This window comes from Hoplias malabaricus, chromosome 1 (genome assembly GCF_029633855.1).
Source record: "Hoplias malabaricus isolate fHopMal1 chromosome 1, fHopMal1.hap1, whole genome shotgun sequence".
NCBI classification, from domain to species: Eukaryota; Metazoa; Chordata; class Actinopteri; order Characiformes; family Erythrinidae; genus Hoplias; species Hoplias malabaricus.
In genome coordinates, this window is record NC_089800.1 from 48,884,055 (window position 1) to 48,902,261 (window position 18,207).

An 18,207-nucleotide genomic window follows, 5' to 3' on the forward strand; every position below is an offset into this window, starting at 1 on the left:
TGTGTAGATAAATACAGGGGCCTGTTCTGGAAATGTATTATGATTTTGACCCCTCAGGTGGCAATATAACCTTCAAAGCCAATTCTAAAATAAATAATAATTTAATAATAAAACAAAACCTTCTAAAACATTGCTTTCTGCATTACAAAGACCACTGCACGCAGCTCGGGAGAAAAGAAAGCCAGAGCTGAATCTAATTGCTTAGAAAATCTCCGGGAGTGAACCATTCCTGATGTTAATTATTGTTTTTTTCCCCCTCCACTAATAGCAATTATTGAGCTAATGCATTTCTCACGCCATTTGTTCATTTGGCGAAAGGGGATTAAACAAATGATATGACGGCGTGAAGTTTTGATAAGACAGACACGCAGGGACTGGGGTTGTGTAGGGGGTTCAAGGAAAGAAAAAAAAAAAAGAAGCTGTAATTGCTGTTACACTGCTTTCATTTTATCTCAACAAGGGGAGCAACACATGTACAGGCTGGAGGCGTATTCACTTCCAGTTATTAAGGGTTATTTTCTGCTTCTTGCCAAATATGGTTGTGCCATGTACGCTAAAACAGAACATGCCTGAGTTAACAGGTGAGAGGAATAAGTGCAGTCAACTGTAGAACTTGTTTTTTAGCAAAGAAAAGGTAACAACACAAGCGACAGCAAGACACTTTCTTAGCAGGTCTTGAAGGAAAGGACAAGATGTTCAGATTTTCTGAAAGAAAGGGGCTTCGGTTAAGTCTGCTTGCTGCAAAGATGCTAGAGAAGTCTACTGTTTCTGTGAGTACGTTATCAAACACTTGTATGGCACCCACCAGGCATCATGCCTCCCAGCTCATATATACATTCATCTTCACTGTATCAGCCAGAAGTATCTGTACTGAGAGCAGGCTAGAGCTATGACACTTTAGGGAATCTCTCATCAACAAATGCACAACCGTGTAAACCAGCAGACTACACACAGCAGTATATATGATACTCCTCTAAACATTCAACTTATATTACAGTTTATCATAGATCATTCTCAGTGCTGCAGTGACACTGACATGGTGGTGGTATATTAGTGTAGGTTGTGCTGCTACAAGTGGATCAGACACAGCAGTACTGCTGGAGTTTTTAAGGCCCTCAGTTGTCACTGCTGGACTGAGAATAGTCCACCAACCAAAAATATCTAGCCGACAGCGTCCTGTGTCCACCGATGACTAGAGGACGAGCAACACAAACGGTGCAGCAACATGCTGTCACTGACTTTACTACTCTACAAGATGGACCAACAAGGTAGGAGTGTCTAACAGAATGAACAGTGAGTGGACACAGTTTTCTAAAATCTCTAGTAGCCCTGCTGTGTATGATCCACTGGTACCAACACAACACACAATACCACGTCAATGTGCCAATGCAGTGCTGAGAAAGATCCAGCACCATGTGGTGTTCTTTTGGGGGTCCTAAGTGTGATATGGGGATAAGAAAGTATGCAGAGAAACAGGTAGACTACCATGTGCCCCTGTGTGGTCAGTGGAGCTGATAAAATGGACAGTGAGTGTAGATACAAGGATCGTGTTGCTATTCCAGTGATCGTTCCCTGTACAAAGCCAGCATACAGCAAAATTGGTAATTAACATCCTTGAATCAAGAAACAGCCCATGATGGCACTTCAGTAAAGTTGCTCATTATTGAAAGTGTGAAAGAGAAAATAGTGTAAAGAGATTTACCTGCAAAAGGGGATTTCAAAAATATTGCTGTGGCAGTACCATGCATAACTTGAGCCTGATACCTGCAAGCACTCCTGTACATTACAAAGAAGGCGAAGACAAAATTCCAACTCTGCATTTCTGCTTTCACAATCGGCTGAAGACGAACAGAAAATGACTTTCTTAGCAGTGGCTCCTGAAAACTCTCCCTGTTCCCTCAGTATGAAAGGTAACCATGAATAAGCACTTGAAAATTCTCACATGTTGGTGCAGATGAGTAAAAGTGAAGGACGGGAATAGAGCAGAATCCCTAAATAAAAAAACTGTTCTGGAACTATTTGTCCTTGACGTCCCTTGCAGGTAGCTATAGTTAATTGACCTTGCTTGTGTAACCATGCCGCAAATTCATCTCTAGAACTCTATACACTGAACGGTCACTGGGTTAGGGACATCTACCTTGTATCTATTGTCCATATTATCAGCTTCACTGACCATACAGGAGCACTGCATACATTCTCTGCATACATTGTAATCCATTATCATAGCCATGGCAACTTGAGCCAAATCTCTCTGCTTAGTGTGGTCTACCTTTAAACTCCCACTGCCTACACTGTAAAGTTGCCATGTGCTATAATTTACCAGGAGGTAGTACAAAAGGACAACAACAGCCCAACTTTAGGCCTGTTACTTACTCATAGAAAGTGGTCCATCCATCCTCATCGCTCTTTGTTGCCAACAGTCCAGAGCTACCATGGTATGTCATTGTTGCTTGCTCTTGGCCTTGGGCAGCAACGGTCTTGAGGGCATTGTTAGTCCCAATAGTAAACCAGAAGGTTTGTCCATCAGGGGCCATGATCCAGAGGGGCAGCCCTGTACTGTCCCTGCGAATGGTCACTTTGTTCTTGTTTTTGTCTGTGAGGGTGGTCAGGTCGCCCTCTCCAGTGTAGGTCAGGTTGTACAGGTAGTCGCCAGTGGTCAGGCTCTGGGTATAGATGTGGCTTCCATTGGCATCAAATAGGTAGAGTTCATCGTCGATTGGTGAAGATACCTCGTACATGTTGAGTGGGTTGAGGTAAGGCTTGTTCCGGCGCACATAGCGGATCCGGATGTTGCCCAGATCAGCAATAAAGAGCTCACCGTTGGGCGAGACTGCCAAAGAGGAAGGAGAGTTGAGTTTTGCATCTTTGGCGTAGCCATCGTCACCCGAGTAGCAGTCACAGTTAGCGTCGTTCTTGCAGTCGCAGCCACTAGGAGCGCCTGCCACCAATGAGATTTCCCCATTGGTTGAAACCTGCCGCACACGGTTGATCTTTTTGTCGTCAGACTCTGCGATGTAGAGGATGCCATTGTGGGACACAGCTAAGGCAGTGGCGGACTCCAGTGTGGCATGAATGGCAACTTTGCTGACCAGGAAGTGGTCCAGGCCAGGCACTTGGCAGTGCATCGGTCGCCCGGCAACTATCCGGACCTGATGGTTCTCTGAGATCTGCAGGACCACGTTGTTGTCCAGCACATACAGGGAATTGTCCATTGGACTCACAGCTAGATCAGTGGGCCATTCCAGACGGACCTGTGAGGAAGCAAGAATAAAACTACCATCAATTTCACTACAATTCTACAGTAGGCAACATTTTTGAGCCCAATTTTTCATTTGTCACATGTTAACACATTAAGCTGGTCTCTATGAGAGGAAGCAAAAAATTACACAGCTACAGCTGAAAGCTGTTACAGGTCAGATAGGCCCAGAGAAAGTAATTGAATTAAGCACAGACTATTTTTCTAGCCTGCCTTTGTGGACTCTGGTGCAGATTACCTGATAACGGGGAGTGAAAATCACTAGTTATGCTGAAGCTAAGAGTAGGAACACAAAAAACACCTGACGATTTTTCAGATCTATGGCGATAAGGAGCCACAGAGGAGGAATAGCAACAGAGAAGTGGAACCAAATCAAATGATCAGATTAAACCCAAGCAGCAGGGAAGCATTGATCATGTGGACTCTGGACACCTAAACAGGACTGCAGTACATCCATCAACTTACCCTGTGGATGTCTTTTTCCTGCATCGGGTTATTCATTACATAATAAAAAAGACTAGAGGCAAGGTCCTTAAGAACCAGAGCACAACAGAACAGCATTGCTTACCTCCCAGCCTGGAGAATTATGACTTATTGTTCTGCAAATAATGCGGAAGGCTTTTAACCAATAGAAATTACTCAATATAGCTAATGTGCACACCGCCTCTCTGGTCGGGGTGAACCCTAAGCACTCTCTGAGGGAATAGATTATGAAAGGTCTTATTTCAGTAGTCGTCCTGGCATGGTAACAAGGCCGCTTGATTAAAAGATGCTTTTAATGTACTGGGAAAGAAAAAAAAATGGCTAAACAAGCTGCTTTGCAGTGTAGTCTATTAAAAGAAGACCTTAAAAGCAGCCAATTGATTTGCTTGCATCAAATGGGACACATTCAGTTTTCAGACTTGTGAGAAAAATAGAGAGGTAGCATTGTACCGCATTGTTTAAAAAATTAAGCCAATCTCAAGCATGGGTTTCACAGCCTGAGCTTACCTGGGCTACATTAAATAATCTAACTTATCTTAACTTATCTGACTAACAACCAGGACATCATACACAAAATTATTTTTGATGAACACAATACCAGTTACACGGCCAGTCTGGTGGACTGAGAAATATGAGTTTGGCTGGTCTCAAACCATAAACTGTTATCTTCAGTCTAGCAGTTATTTAGACTGTATGTAGTTTTAGTCATGTATTAATTTCAGTTAACTAAACAAGTACCAATTACAAATATTTTCTTGTTTCCTGTAAAAATGCATTTATGTGCAAACATATGCTTTAATATTTGGTTACAAATAAACAATAAGAGTCTATTTTCAAATGTAAACATTTAACAAATTCAGAGAATTGTTTTTGTTAGTATTTTGTTTATGTGCACAATTAGTCACATTTGTATATTTGCTTTATACTTAAAAAATAATTCTCGTCATATCAAAGCCAGATCAAAACGAAACCTGCAATTTCATGGTGTGCTTATTATCGTCTTAGAGAACTGTAATTTTTCTGAGGTCAGAGATTTACACACAACCCTGGGTGACTGTGTATGAATGCTAATGGCATGAGACAGCCTTCCAGTATGAGCAACACAAACAAACATAACAACACAAATTACAATCCCATGTAGCATCACCTCAGGCCACTCGAGTCTGTGTGGATCTGTTATCAAAGCGGTGGGCCTTATGTAATAAGTCCATTCACCATGCTGCTGCTCACATCTACATCTCACAGGGAAATGCCTTCTCGCTCTGTGAGCAAGCACATTTACTCTGAAATGAGGAGGGGACCTTTCTATTTCTTAAAACCTATTTCTTGTCAACAGACCAGACTCAGTATTTCACGAGAGTAAGTGTGTATATGTGGTACAAGCATGTGTGTGTGTATGTTCAATTGTGTATAAGTTTGCATGTTGGTGAAACGCACGCACACACACACACGCACGCACACTATTACAACAGATTATAATAAAATTCGATATTAACATATGCACTTAGATACAATAGGGAAGATTATATCAGCCAAATAATGTGACATTTAAATTATGCATAAAAAGGTATTATGCATAAAATATTTGAATAATACCACCCTCTCCCTCAAGACGTGAGGCTAAATGTTACTGCCTGCCACCAGAGAGAGTAATGCCACTCAGCATTTTACTCTTGCTGTATTTTAATAAGCCCAGACCTGCCCCAGACACAAAAATACAGTGTATAAAATATAGAGTGAAATTTAAATTCAGAAAAGTGCCAATATCGTTTTTAATATCAACAGACTAATTATATGTGACCACAGCTAACTAGGGGTCACTCTGCAAATTGCTGCACCCTTAAATATAGTGAGTACTTGAAGTGTTTGCTGAGTCCAAACCCCACAAATTCACTACCTGTAGAGAACAGAGTAAGTCTATGTGAGTGCTGTATTAAGTCTATGTTAGTGGAGTTTACAGTGGACTGGAAACTGAGCTGTAGTTTCTAGAGGGTATGCACTGTGCAACACACTGATTCTGGTTTGGAATTCTGAAGTCCTTACTGGGCTATAGAGGTTTGAACATCTTTCTTCTTTGGTACAGATCAAAAAATCTCACTCAAACTTATGATACAAGATCTATACTGCCCTCTAGTGGAGTGTAATCAATTCATGGTCCTTCAATATGAGAAGGTATAATATTTAAGAGAAGTTAACTCCTATCTAAAATTCTGATTAATTTCTAAAAATACATGTAATAAACATACAATATTAATAATGTGGTCAAATAGCCTTTTGCTGTTTTTTCTTTGTTTGATACATATGAGTTTTTAAATGCAAGATTGGCAGATTAAAAAGCTAATAATATTACTTATGCAATATCCCTGAATAAGGCCAGGGCAAAAGGCCAATCAAAATCATCAAAAACCACTGGGCAAGTGGACATTCACATTCAATCACACCTACACTGTCAACACAGGATATTCCTAGCCGCAAACACACGTACACACAAGCTGCGAGGAGAAAACATGACTTTGACCTTGTCTGAAACCACAGATCTAAATTAGTGTGTGTAAGCTCACTTGCTTCCATCTTTAAACAGGCCTCTTAAATAAAGCCTCTCTCAGCACCACATGCCACCAACATAAAGCTAAATAAAGTCAAATTTAATAGCTCTTATACAGTTATACCAGATTTTGAGTGTGTCAGAGCAAATTCTGCTGTTAGTGTCCTCCTCCCGGACTGAAGCCTGCTCCATCTGTTTTGCCCCTCTTCAACAAAACTGAATTCTAAGTAGCCTCTCTCGCTAAAGTGTGATTTTTAAAGACACCATTCTGCCAGCAGTGGAGGGGATGGGTGAGGGCCAGGAGAGGAGAAAGTGCTCGCTCCAAAATAGACTTAATCATGGTGGAGGCACTTGAGAGGTGATGAAAAGAACATAAATAAGCAATCTTGCTGAGGCTCCAAACTTTTAAGTTCTCGCAGAGGGACTAAGGAACAGGAGCTGGAAACAGGTGGAGGACACAGATCACACGTGAGACATTTGATTAATCCAGACAAACCCGAAAATATATGGCTTATTAATGAATTCATTCAGCATGTGGAAATCAAAAGGTAAACACACACACACACATTTTTGATGAAACCAGGTAAAAGGGGGAGATGAAAAGGGAAAGAGAGGCTTTAGAAGAGTCTGGAAAAGAGTGGCAGCAGGCTTAAGTGGGGGGAGTAGTACAGGGTGGGGGTGGAGTGGGAGGAGTGGTGTTTGAAGTAGCAGAGCGGTGTGCTGCCCATGAATTTTTAATGGATGCTTTTTACTGTCTGAGTGTCTTTGGCAGGAATGAGTGTGATTTGTCATCATTTTGGGGGGCTGTATGCAGTCTTACTGCCAGTGTATATGTGTGGGTGTGTGGGTGTGTGTGTGTGTATACCTACACATGCAACTGTGCATTTTGAGAGGGAAAAAAATTATATATATATATATAGTGAGAGAGAGGAAGGTGGGGGAGTGCGAGGAAAAGGCAGTGTAAGTATTTGTATGTGTCTGTGTGTGAGGGTGTGTGTCTGAGAGAGAGAGAGAGACAGAGAGAGTAAGTGTGTGTGTGTGTGTGTTTGTTTGTCAGGGGGTCTCTGTGGGACATTGGTAGGCAGCTGCAGGTCGTCAACCCCGTGCTCTGCATCCTTTCTGTAAAATAAAGCTTCTCCAAGTCTGGCAACTGAAGCTACACAGAGAAAAACAATGTATGTACATGCACACACACACACACGTACACATCCACGCGGCTCCTGCATCTGTATTATGTATTTATCTATGTATAACACTGATAATATTCCCATATATTTTATATAGTATACATTGAAAAAGTCAGAGCCCATGCTTTACTTAATGGCCTTTTAGACTGGAAATGACATAAACAAACAGTCACGACTGTTTTGTTGATCCGAGGTGATCCTGTTTTCATCCTGCTCTGCAAGTTCATTTAAGTCCTGAAAATATACGAAAACATACACAAAGGAGATCTACTACAAACTACACTGTTCTAAGATCAGTGTAAAAGATTTCATCCCTTGTCTCTTATGTTTTACTAACAGTCCTGTGGAAAATACAAAGACTGTTGTAGATTAAAATGACAAGTAAGTGATTTGTATTGACAAAGAAAAGAGGCTGAAGCAAACAATAGAACAGAGAACAACACGAGGAACAAAATGCCAAAGCCACTCACGCTTAAGCAACTGAAGGTATGACTAGAAGCATATTCCCTGGATCCACACATCACTGAGGGTGCCATCAGCGCTGCGGGAGCTCAGCCATGATGGCTTCTTAACAGTGGAATAAATTCAGGGAAATTTGGATTGGTCTGAGATACCATTAAAGACAGATTTCTGGGCTTTTTCCTCCTCTTATGCCAAACCCTGTAGCCCTTCATCTCCTTAATGGAAGCTTGGGTGCCTGTAGTCAGTGGTGTGTCCTTGCCTGGGGTGACTGTTAGCATTTGGTCTGGGCGACGGTCCACTGGGTGGTCATGGGGCATATGTGTGGATTTGAAAGCGTGTCTACGTGTGTGTATGTGTATGTATGTCTGTGTGTGTGTGTGTGTGTGTGTGTGTGTGTGTAGTTTGCACCGGCTTGCGGCTGTAGGCCAGCTGCACCACGGTGGCCCTCATTCCTCAGGCTCTGACATGATGGCTGGTGCTCAGACAGCAGAGAGAGAGAGAGATGGAGGCTACTTTGGCCTTTTATAGGCCTGATATAATGGGTGAGGGAGCGAGAGAGAGAGAGAGGCAGAAGTACGCACCTGAGAGATGTCCATCACTGAGTCACAGCTCAGGGGTCGCGCTGAGGTCAAGTCGTTGAAGCCCAGCAATGTGGAGATAATCCCGTTCTGATCGATGCGGCGGATCATGGTGCCATCCACAAAGAAGACCATGCCATACTTGTCCACAGTGATGCCTGCAGTGAGAGATTACAGAGAGGAAAATTATCATCTCAAAAAGTGTTTACCAAACTGTTAGAGCCGGTTCTGAAATTTGATTTGCTGAGATATTTACATTTACCTTAGGATTTGGAAGACACGCTCATGCAGAGAAACATACAGCTATGCTACATTGGTAGGTGACTGTAGTGTTGTAGAGTCTTGCTCAAGGACTATAATTATTTTAGTGTGATATGTTTAACCAGGGAGTGAACCTTGGTCAACCATGTTGAAATCAGCTGTATAGTGTTATCCACTGTATGACACCAGCCATGTTCAAAGCCTTATACTAACATCAACCTAACATGACCTGTCTGTGCGCCACCAACAAAGTGCATTATTTTATACCAATTACTGCAAGGTTACACAAGCTTTACAGAATGTTCACAAATATCCAGTTCAACTGGTTTGGTTTTTAAGGCAAATTTTATTTAAATTTATGAAATAACATTGAATTTACATTTCAAAATCAAATGGGTTAAAAAGGTGATGTTAAATCACACTGAATTAGTTTTGTGGCAGTGTTCTATACACTCTTTTTATAATATAATTATAATAGAATAAGGCAAAGTTATGCCTCTAAATGTATGAATATGTACCCTAAAGAGTACCACCACAGAGAGATTTTCTAACAGTGTAGAACTTGTCCAACTTTTCTATAAAATAAACATTACTATTCATGATCCTGTAAATGTGATAAACATGCTTTTATTGTCATTGTACAATGTACAACAAAACTGTCTTCTGTATTTAAGCAATCCATAGCAGTAAACACACACACAAATACACCCAGTGTGCATCCCCAGCAACCATGGAGCTGTTGTGGGTTAGGTGCCTTGCGCAAGTACACTTTAGCCATGGATGTTGAGGGAGGAGACAGGACTGTATCTTCACTCCACGCCCACCCCCAATTTTCCTGCTAGTCAGTGGGGATTGAACTGACAACCCTCAATTTCCCAACAAGCTTCTTTAAACCATTTGGCCAACCAATACATTCATATATTCATTGTCTGCAACCCCTTATTCAGTTCAGGAGCGCGGTGGGTCCAGAGCCTCCCCAGAATCACTGGGGGCAAGACAGAAACATACCCTGGAGGGGGCACCGGTCCTTCACAGGGTGACACACACTCACACATTCACTCACACCTACAGAAACTTTTGAGTAACCAATCCACCTACCGACGTGTTTTTGGACCTTGGGAGCAAACCGGAGCACCCGGAGGAAACCCATGCGGACACAGGGAGAACACACCACACTCTTCACAAACAGTCACCCGGAGGAAACCCACGCGGACACAGGGAGAACACACCACATTCTTCACAGACAGTCACCCGGAGGAAACCCACACAGACACAGGGAGAACACACCACACTCCTCACAGACAGTCACCCGGAGGAAACCCACACAGACACAGGGAGAACACACCACACTCCTCACAGACAGTCACCCGGAGGAAACCCACACAGACACAGGGAGAACACACCAAACTCCTCACAGACAGTCACCCGGAGGAAACCCATGCGGACACAGGGAGAACACACCACACTCTTCACAGACAATCACCCGGAGGAAACCCACACAGACACAGGGAGAACACACCAAACTCCTCACAGACAGTCACCCGGAGTGGGAATTGAACGCACAACCTCCAAGTCCCTGGAGTTGTGTGACCGTGACACTATCTGCTATTTGGAACATCAATCTACAAGTAAATTTAAATGTAAATTTGGAGTATATTCATTCCTTTAATTTTCTTGATATTTCATCACAACCTCAATGGCAGGTTGTAAAAACAATCACAAAGACGGGGGTATGCTTTTATTCAGACAGGGATGATGTAGGTTTATAATGTGCACTTGCACATAATAATATGTTTGCACATAATAAGTCTGAAGAAGGGGAGGACTGCTTTCCAATTAAAATCTAATGATGCTGTTTGGAAGCAATTTAAAATCAATCCAGCGCAATCGATAATTAAATGAAGAGGTGGAGCTGCAAAGAACAACAACTTGAAGTTGAGCTTGCAACTCTGATAAACATTACATTGATTCGCTCTACATTTTTAAGCAGCGAGCTTTAGGAACAGACACAGGTGGAGGAAATGAACGCATATCACGCTGTGTTGACATGCTCAGTAGCAAGCCCCAAGACAAATAAAATATCCATGTGAATTCATTATTTATATCCTTTTGAACAATAGAAGCTAGAGAGCATGCATATAGAAAGAAGCAGAGTAAGTGGAGGGGGGAGGGAGAGAGAGAGAGAGAGAGAGAGAGAGAGAGAGAAAGCAATGAGGTGTGGATGCAGAGCTATAAGGAAGCATGTGATCGGGTGACTAATGTGTCATATAACAGTCAGAAAAAAAAAAAAAAGGCCGGGCCCAGCTACAACACGCTGAGTCTGTAATCAATGGCTTTTGTTGGGAATGTTCTTTTCCTTTATGAGCACTGAACAACACGCAGCTCGAGCACCATCCATCTGAAAGCTGCAGAGAGAAAATACCATTATGCCTGTATTTCTGGAAATGGAGGGAAGCATTGATCTGGACTGCCAAGCTTAGGCTCTTACACCGTGGCTGCACTACACCACCCCTCTGCTCCCCCTCTACCTCGCCTCCAACCTTCATCCCAGTGCCCACCTCAAATCTCCAGCGGTGAACTCAAAGCACTAAATATCTTCCATTCAGCTGAGGGCCACCCTCCACCTCCAGCCTTCAGCCTGTGGTGGATAAGAGCTGTAGAAATTGGCTTCGTGCGGCAGCTTTTTTTTTTTGCTATCAATTTCATGCTGAAAGCCAAAGGGATGATTTGGTGTACTATCAGCGACCGAGCTGCATCTAATCTGACGTGCCCCTCTGATACAGAGCAGGGGTCTCGATTCACTACACAAATCTGAGAGCATGTGAAGTAAACACCGCGTAATGTAGCATGGCAAACAATTTGGGGTTGTAAATAATATGCAGTAAATTTAGAACAATGTGCTGTACCCTTACTGAAACATTCTTGAAATTATAAATATATCTGATCTATTCCACAACAGAGTTTGAGACGAAATGATATGAAAATGAAAACAATTTAAGGCGAAAAAGGTGGTTGAGGAAGGCATCATTAAAGGTTAAATGCAAATACAAGCCAATACTATTATTACAGTGAAACCACTTTAACAATTAAACTATTTTTCTTTAAACATTTATTCATTAACAGGAAGATGAGCTTTTAATACTGGCTCCCTGTAATTAACTCACCTAACTAAACACACCTTAATATGTCAATGTGAATGAGTGAGGCTTAACAGCTGATTTTTGGAGAATCCCACAAGGCACAGTGAGAAAATGCACTTAGGGAATACTGGCAATTCGAAATACATGAAATTCACTGACATCTTCTAATGGATTGAACCTTCCCAGGCATGATTTTTATATTCAACAGACTGCACCCAATTCTGCTTCACCTTACTTCAGTATTCATAGCTCCTGAAGCACTATATTAACAGGATCAGGTCTATTACATTAGGGCTGGTATCAAGATGAGTGCTGGTAGCTCACAGATGCCGTCTCATTCTGAGAAGGAGGCATAACGACTACCCGCTATATCTGCAACTTGTTGATCATTAAAATGCAGAATGTGAACAAAAAAATAAAGCAGTTCTACTGAGAAAAAGCCTCACAGTGGATAGATACAAAGCTACAAAACTCCATAATAAGCACATGGAATATCTATAAGGCTGCTACGTGCATCATCACCCTGCATTTTAACATGAAGCAGCTCAGAATTTTCTCAGAAAATTTTAAAAACAGCAGCTATTGCTTTCAAAAAAGGTCACAAAAATAAATAACCCTTTGTGGCCAGAAGTCTAAGAGAGCAAAACTGACTTTCATTCCTGGGTAAGACTGCCTCCCTACTCAGCATGATGTTAGCTGTGGGCATCTGTTCACTATAATAACAGATCTGGACAGTTAGCATTCTCCTCTAAGTGTGTTAAGCGGTCGAGTTTCATTAAAAAAAAAAAAAAAAGGGTGATGTAAATTTGAGCTGAAAATCCCTCAGGGTTTTACCTCTGGGGTTGGTGAGGGTGGCCTCCACGGCTTTTCCTCCATCCCCACAGCGGGTCTCGTCATAGGGAAGACACTGATCTCCTGTCCCCGCCACCAGCTCGAGGTTCTTTGCAACATCCTTCACGGCGTTCAGAGACTTGACCTTGAACACTTTCCTGCTGCTGGTGTCCGACAAGTACAAAGCACCGGTCACTGGACTGCTGGCCAGGTAGTACTTGTGGGCTGGACTGTTACTAGAAAACAGAAACAAAATCTTAGTATAGATGTCCCAAAACTGAAGCTACTGCACTAAAGATATTTTATGACATCAGTTATATCAATTATATCAAGCCAGATGAGATTCCAGTTAATGGTCTTTTACCCAAGTGGCGTCTATTTGACATAACCTTGCATTAATGAGACACATTTTCCACAGGGGAAAAAGATAAGCGGAAGTTTAAACATGTTTAATATAGACATACACAACTTTGGATTTGAGAGTAAGAGTGTACACTGTGTTTATCCTCCGTTGTCCAGTACTGTCCTCTTCCAGCTGATAGTTTTTATGCTTTTTAGTCCTAGCATTTGCTCATGTTTATGCGTATTAGGGACTCCTCTGCACTTTTATATGGGTTCCTTCTCCTCATTCAATGATGATATTATGATCCTAGAAAACTGTGGTTTTGCCACTGATCATTTGTCTAGCACCAGAGCGTCTTAGTTTAATAGTTCAGTATCTATTAAAAAAACTGGCACCAACAGAAATTATTTAATCTAAATGTGTTCTCATCTGGTTTGGTTATAGTTGTAGCTGAAGCTAAAGAAAACTGAGTGAATACAGAGTGAGCACTATTACAAGACCAGTAACATTACTAAAAATTAAACAGTATGTTGATATGATAGACCACAACACTGTTTCATATTTGTGCACAAGTTCAGCTGTTTAGCAATGTAACAAACCTTAGATAACTGCATTCGTTCATTCATTCATTTGCTTTTTTAGCTCAGGGTTGTGGTAGGTCCAGAGCATACCCTGAAACACCGGGCACACCCTGGAAGTGGTGCAGAGTCCGTGACAGGGCAACACACACCCACTCATTCACTCACACTTATGGGCACTTTTGCATGTCCAATCCGCCTACTCATGTTGGTTTTTGGACTACGGAAGGAAACCAAAGCACCCGGAGGAAACCCACACAGACACAGGGAGTAAACACCAGCCTCCTCACAAGGATCAAACCCACAACCCCAGGACCCTGGAGCTGTGCCACAGCGACTCTACCTGTGGTGCCACAGTGCCGCTGGAGAATGTATGTAGCGTAAGTACACAAAAAAAAGGTAATACTGCAACTTCAAATCAGCAGACTGTATTAAATTACATGATCTGAGACAGGGGGCTGGAGTGAGAACATCTGTAGCTGTAGGATTTGTTAAAGTCTACCTAATATCACTTTAAATAGCTTGCTCCGCTGCAGGCTCATTCAGAGCAGAAGGGTGCATGTTCACAGTGTGAGAAGAATGAGAAAAACCAATGTTGAGGCTCATGAAACACAGCAGACATGCCGTCAAAGACACCTTAACCCAGCACCCGGCTGCCGCATGCATCTGTGCGATTCAGAATTCAACATGTGGGCCTCTGCCAGGCTATCAAATGCATGCAGGTCCCAGAGTTGGAAAATCCCCAGGCATCTAATGTGTTGGTGGAGTGCTTTCAGGTGGGTGTTCTGCCCCATGTCCCAGGGGGATAGATATATGTATGTATGTATATATATATATATATATAGTCTGTGGATGGTATCTCAAAACATTATACATTCTCGAGCAGAAACGACTCAGCGCTTAGCAAATAGCCCATTATACAGCCGAGTCAGTCTGACACTCTCATCCCTCACATCCGCACGGGGGGCACGACAACATCAAGGCCCGACAAAATAGCTCCAATCAAAGCGGGAGCCAGAGAGCCAGCTACCTGCTGCAACACAAACTCCAATCTGGAGTCTGTTCACTGTCCCCCCCTCCGCAAGCTAATCAAATAAAGCAGCCTGGGCCCCTGCACTGCAATTTAAAAGTTTCTGGAAATCACAAGTTGGATAATTGCGACGTGCTGCCGGGCACTTCAATAGACACGGACCTTGTTACTTGTTACTGTCGAACCTAACGCCTAGCCCTGAGCGCACACTGACTCCTTCGCTTTTCTAGGCAAGGAAGTTGATCCAGATTTCAGCAAAACAGAGATGACTAAAAATTCTGTTTTTGTTCTCCAGGCAGAGGTGGAAGAGTGGCTCTGCTTTTCTTTAAACCCATATTTTGTCAAGGCTTTATAACAAGCAAAAAATGAACTAAATGGTATCTGAAAGATAACCTATTACAGTTACAAAGCACCCCTTTAAGAAATCCACATGAATGTGAAAAACACTCTCATCATTCTCCTGAGGTGGGACTTCACATTGGGGCTTATCTTCATGTGAAGAGAGCAAGAAAGGTCAGAGAAATGTTGGAGTGGGAGAGAAAGAGCAAAAGAGGCAAAAAAGGTCACGAATCAAAAAGAAGGATAAAAAAATCTGCTCTTTTCCAAAGTTCCCATAAAGCCCTGTGTATAAAATTAAATACCACTAATACATCACTAGACTAAAAAAAAGAGATAAAGTTGTTTTATAAATAAATATAAAAGGAATACATATGGAATTACTGGGCACTATATGGGAACACAGCCTGGGAGGGGCTCCAGTCCTTGGCAGGGTGACAAACACTCACACATTCACTCAGATTTACACCTATGGTCGCTTTTGAATAGTCAATCCATCTACCAACATGAGTTTTTGGACCGTGGAAGGCACCCGGAAGAAACCCACATGGACACAGGGAGAACACACCAAACTCTTTTACACACACACACATATATATATATATATATATATATATATATATATATATATATATATATATATATTTATATACACACAGAATATATACCTCACTGAAACAAGTGAATTGTGGACTGATACAGAATATAGCTGGAGGTTTTCGAGTGAACACTCAGGGTCAGAGAGATATTTCGAGAGAAGGGCCAAAAGCAAAGGTTGGGAATAAGCATGAAAAGTAAAAAAAACATTCTGCTCTTTTCCAGCTTTTCTGTGCTGCTAAGGCAGAGGGCAGCACCCTAAAGACGGCTTTGAGTCACAGGGCTTGGGTGCAGGGCTTCTCCTGCCACAGTCCATCATCATTAACGCCCAGGCCGTCTTCAAATCCATTTCTAACATGCCTCGCACCTTGCCCTGAAAGGCCTTGAGAGGCCCTGAGAGGGCGTGAACAGCCATGCCAAAGCCCAGGCCCTCTCGGGAGAGCAAGGAAAACTGTAGAATGGGTTTGTGCCACTGCCAGCTCCGATCCGTTATGCGGGATGACAACTGACCTTCTGCAGAACGCTGGAAAACAGTTTGCTGTGGCCATCCTGGGGGCAGGACGTCGCCTCGGCACGCCGCTGACCCTCTGACTGATGGTCAGAATGTGGAGAGGAGGCACAGCCGCTTTGTCTCTGAATGTTTTGGTCCCTGGCTGGAAAAGGAAGTGGGGACACAAGCTCCTGCTTTTCTCCAGTCTCCCTCCACACTCCGGAGGTATATCACTGAGTAAGGGGCCGTGCTGCTTTCCCATCATGCACTTCTGGCATGAGGAGTACATCCTAACCTTCTTGAACTCTGTCTATATTCCTTCACTCTCGACAGATGTGGGCAGATAATTGGATTTCGCAGTGGGTCGCCGTGACAACGGAAGATGTGGCAGGGGCAAAAAGGGGAGTGCTTTACTGGGGGTCAGTGCACATGGCAATGAGATGGCAAGGGGAGACACATGCACACACACACACACATACACACACTTACTCCAATTCATTTGATCATACTCAAGTCATTGAGAAATTTTTGCCAAACACTGACCAAAATTAATGTAAATGTTATTAATGTAATGTTATTATTGTAATGACTGACTGTTAAATGTGATGTCACTTCTTAATTCTCAGAAGCTAACAATCCAGGGTCTATGAACACACCCAGACATCAAATTTGATATATATTTATATGTCTATGAATATCCTTAAGAGATGTGGTCTAAACATTTCCAGAACCTGTAGATTTTGAATTTCAATTCCATGTTGTTCTGGGATCAATCATACAGAACTCACATCAGGAGTAATCTCCCAAGAGTCTATTGCCTCTTTCGCCCATGAACTCAGGGGAATTTCTAGAGAAACTCTGAGCATTGGGTCAGGAGACGTCCCTGAGTTATCCTTTCACACATGCAGTGCACAGCGGAAGACTGTGCAGTGCATACAGGAGAAACTCTGGATGATTCCCCACTCCCTTCTCGCATACGCTGACTTAGACTATACCTGGAGACTTTACTACGTTAGGAGGAGAATGTCCGGGTGATGTTTAGGCCAAATGTTGTGGGCATTTGCGTTTACGCGTACAGCTCCTCCAGGTAAACTCTGGAACATTCATCTTTTGCCTCTCATCAGGTTTAATCAGAGTAATCGTGTGTCTGTAAACATTTATATGAAACTTACCAAATGGACATTCGTGTCCAAAGCTATGTTTTCCCAAGTGAAATGAAGAGCTTATAAAATTGAATTTTAAACCAGTTTTATAACAAAACAATCTCTTTTTACTTGGTTAAATCTTCCTTAACATTTTAATGTGAAACCTATGGATAACAACTGAATTTCTGGCTAATTTCAAAAGTTCACATTTGAATAGCACTGTGCCAAGTGTCTGTAACATGCCACAAGTGCAAAACAATAATCAAAAATAATAAAATGAAGTTATGAATGAACAAATCCTAGGAATTATATATTGACAATGAAAAATGTCTATTTTTATCATTGTCTGTATTTGATCTGGTTTCAAATGTCTATATTTTGTCTGGTTTTCATTTGATGTCAGCGGGGATGTCCTAACAGTACAGTTTGCTTGGGATACACTGTACATGAAACCTTACCTTGCTGTACTCTAATCCTCACATTCTTTAATAAAGCTGTGCCATTAATGTCATCACTATATCAGTGGCTGATGCTGATAAATCCATGGAGGTGATATTATTGATACATTGGTGATGTCCCAAACACCTCACATTTCTCCAGAACAGCCACTCAGTGGTGTATCTCAGACAGCAGCACTGTGGTTAAGATCACTGTACATCTTTTAAAAAGCTCCTATCTAATGTGATGGATCACTGCTTATGATATAGCTTAGCGTATGCTACTCTAGATGCATGTGTCTAAAGTTATTCTGTGCTTTACGCTGCAGTACCGCTGTGATACTCGCATTAAGACAGATGGAATGTGTCACACCTCTCTGTATCCTGCCTGAGACTGAAAGGTTTGCTGTGACCCACCAATGCAGAGATCAATCAATAGAGCTTCATGCTAGACAGGCTTTGTGCGAGGACTGCAAGCGGCTGGTATTCCCCAGCCTCGCCCAGCCCA

The 18,207-nt window shown here is 42.3% G+C and overlaps 1 protein-coding gene across 7 annotated transcripts in view; it reads right to left on the reverse strand.

Annotated features, from left to right (window-relative positions):
- Positions 1-18,207, reverse strand: part of tenm4 (teneurin transmembrane protein 4) — a 240,273-nt gene that overhangs the window by 32,650 nt on the left and 189,416 nt on the right. For all 7 annotated transcript variants that reach the window (XM_066665730.1, XM_066665721.1, XM_066665712.1 and 4 more), the window contains 3 exons: positions 12,747-12,979; positions 8,515-8,669; positions 2,374-3,251 (listed from right to left, as the gene is read on the reverse strand). In XM_066665730.1, the coding sequence (XP_066521827.1) occupies positions 2,374-3,251; positions 8,515-8,669; positions 12,747-12,979 (1,266 nt within the window). The remainder of the gene's footprint in view (positions 1-2,373; positions 3,252-8,514; positions 8,670-12,746; positions 12,980-18,207) is intronic.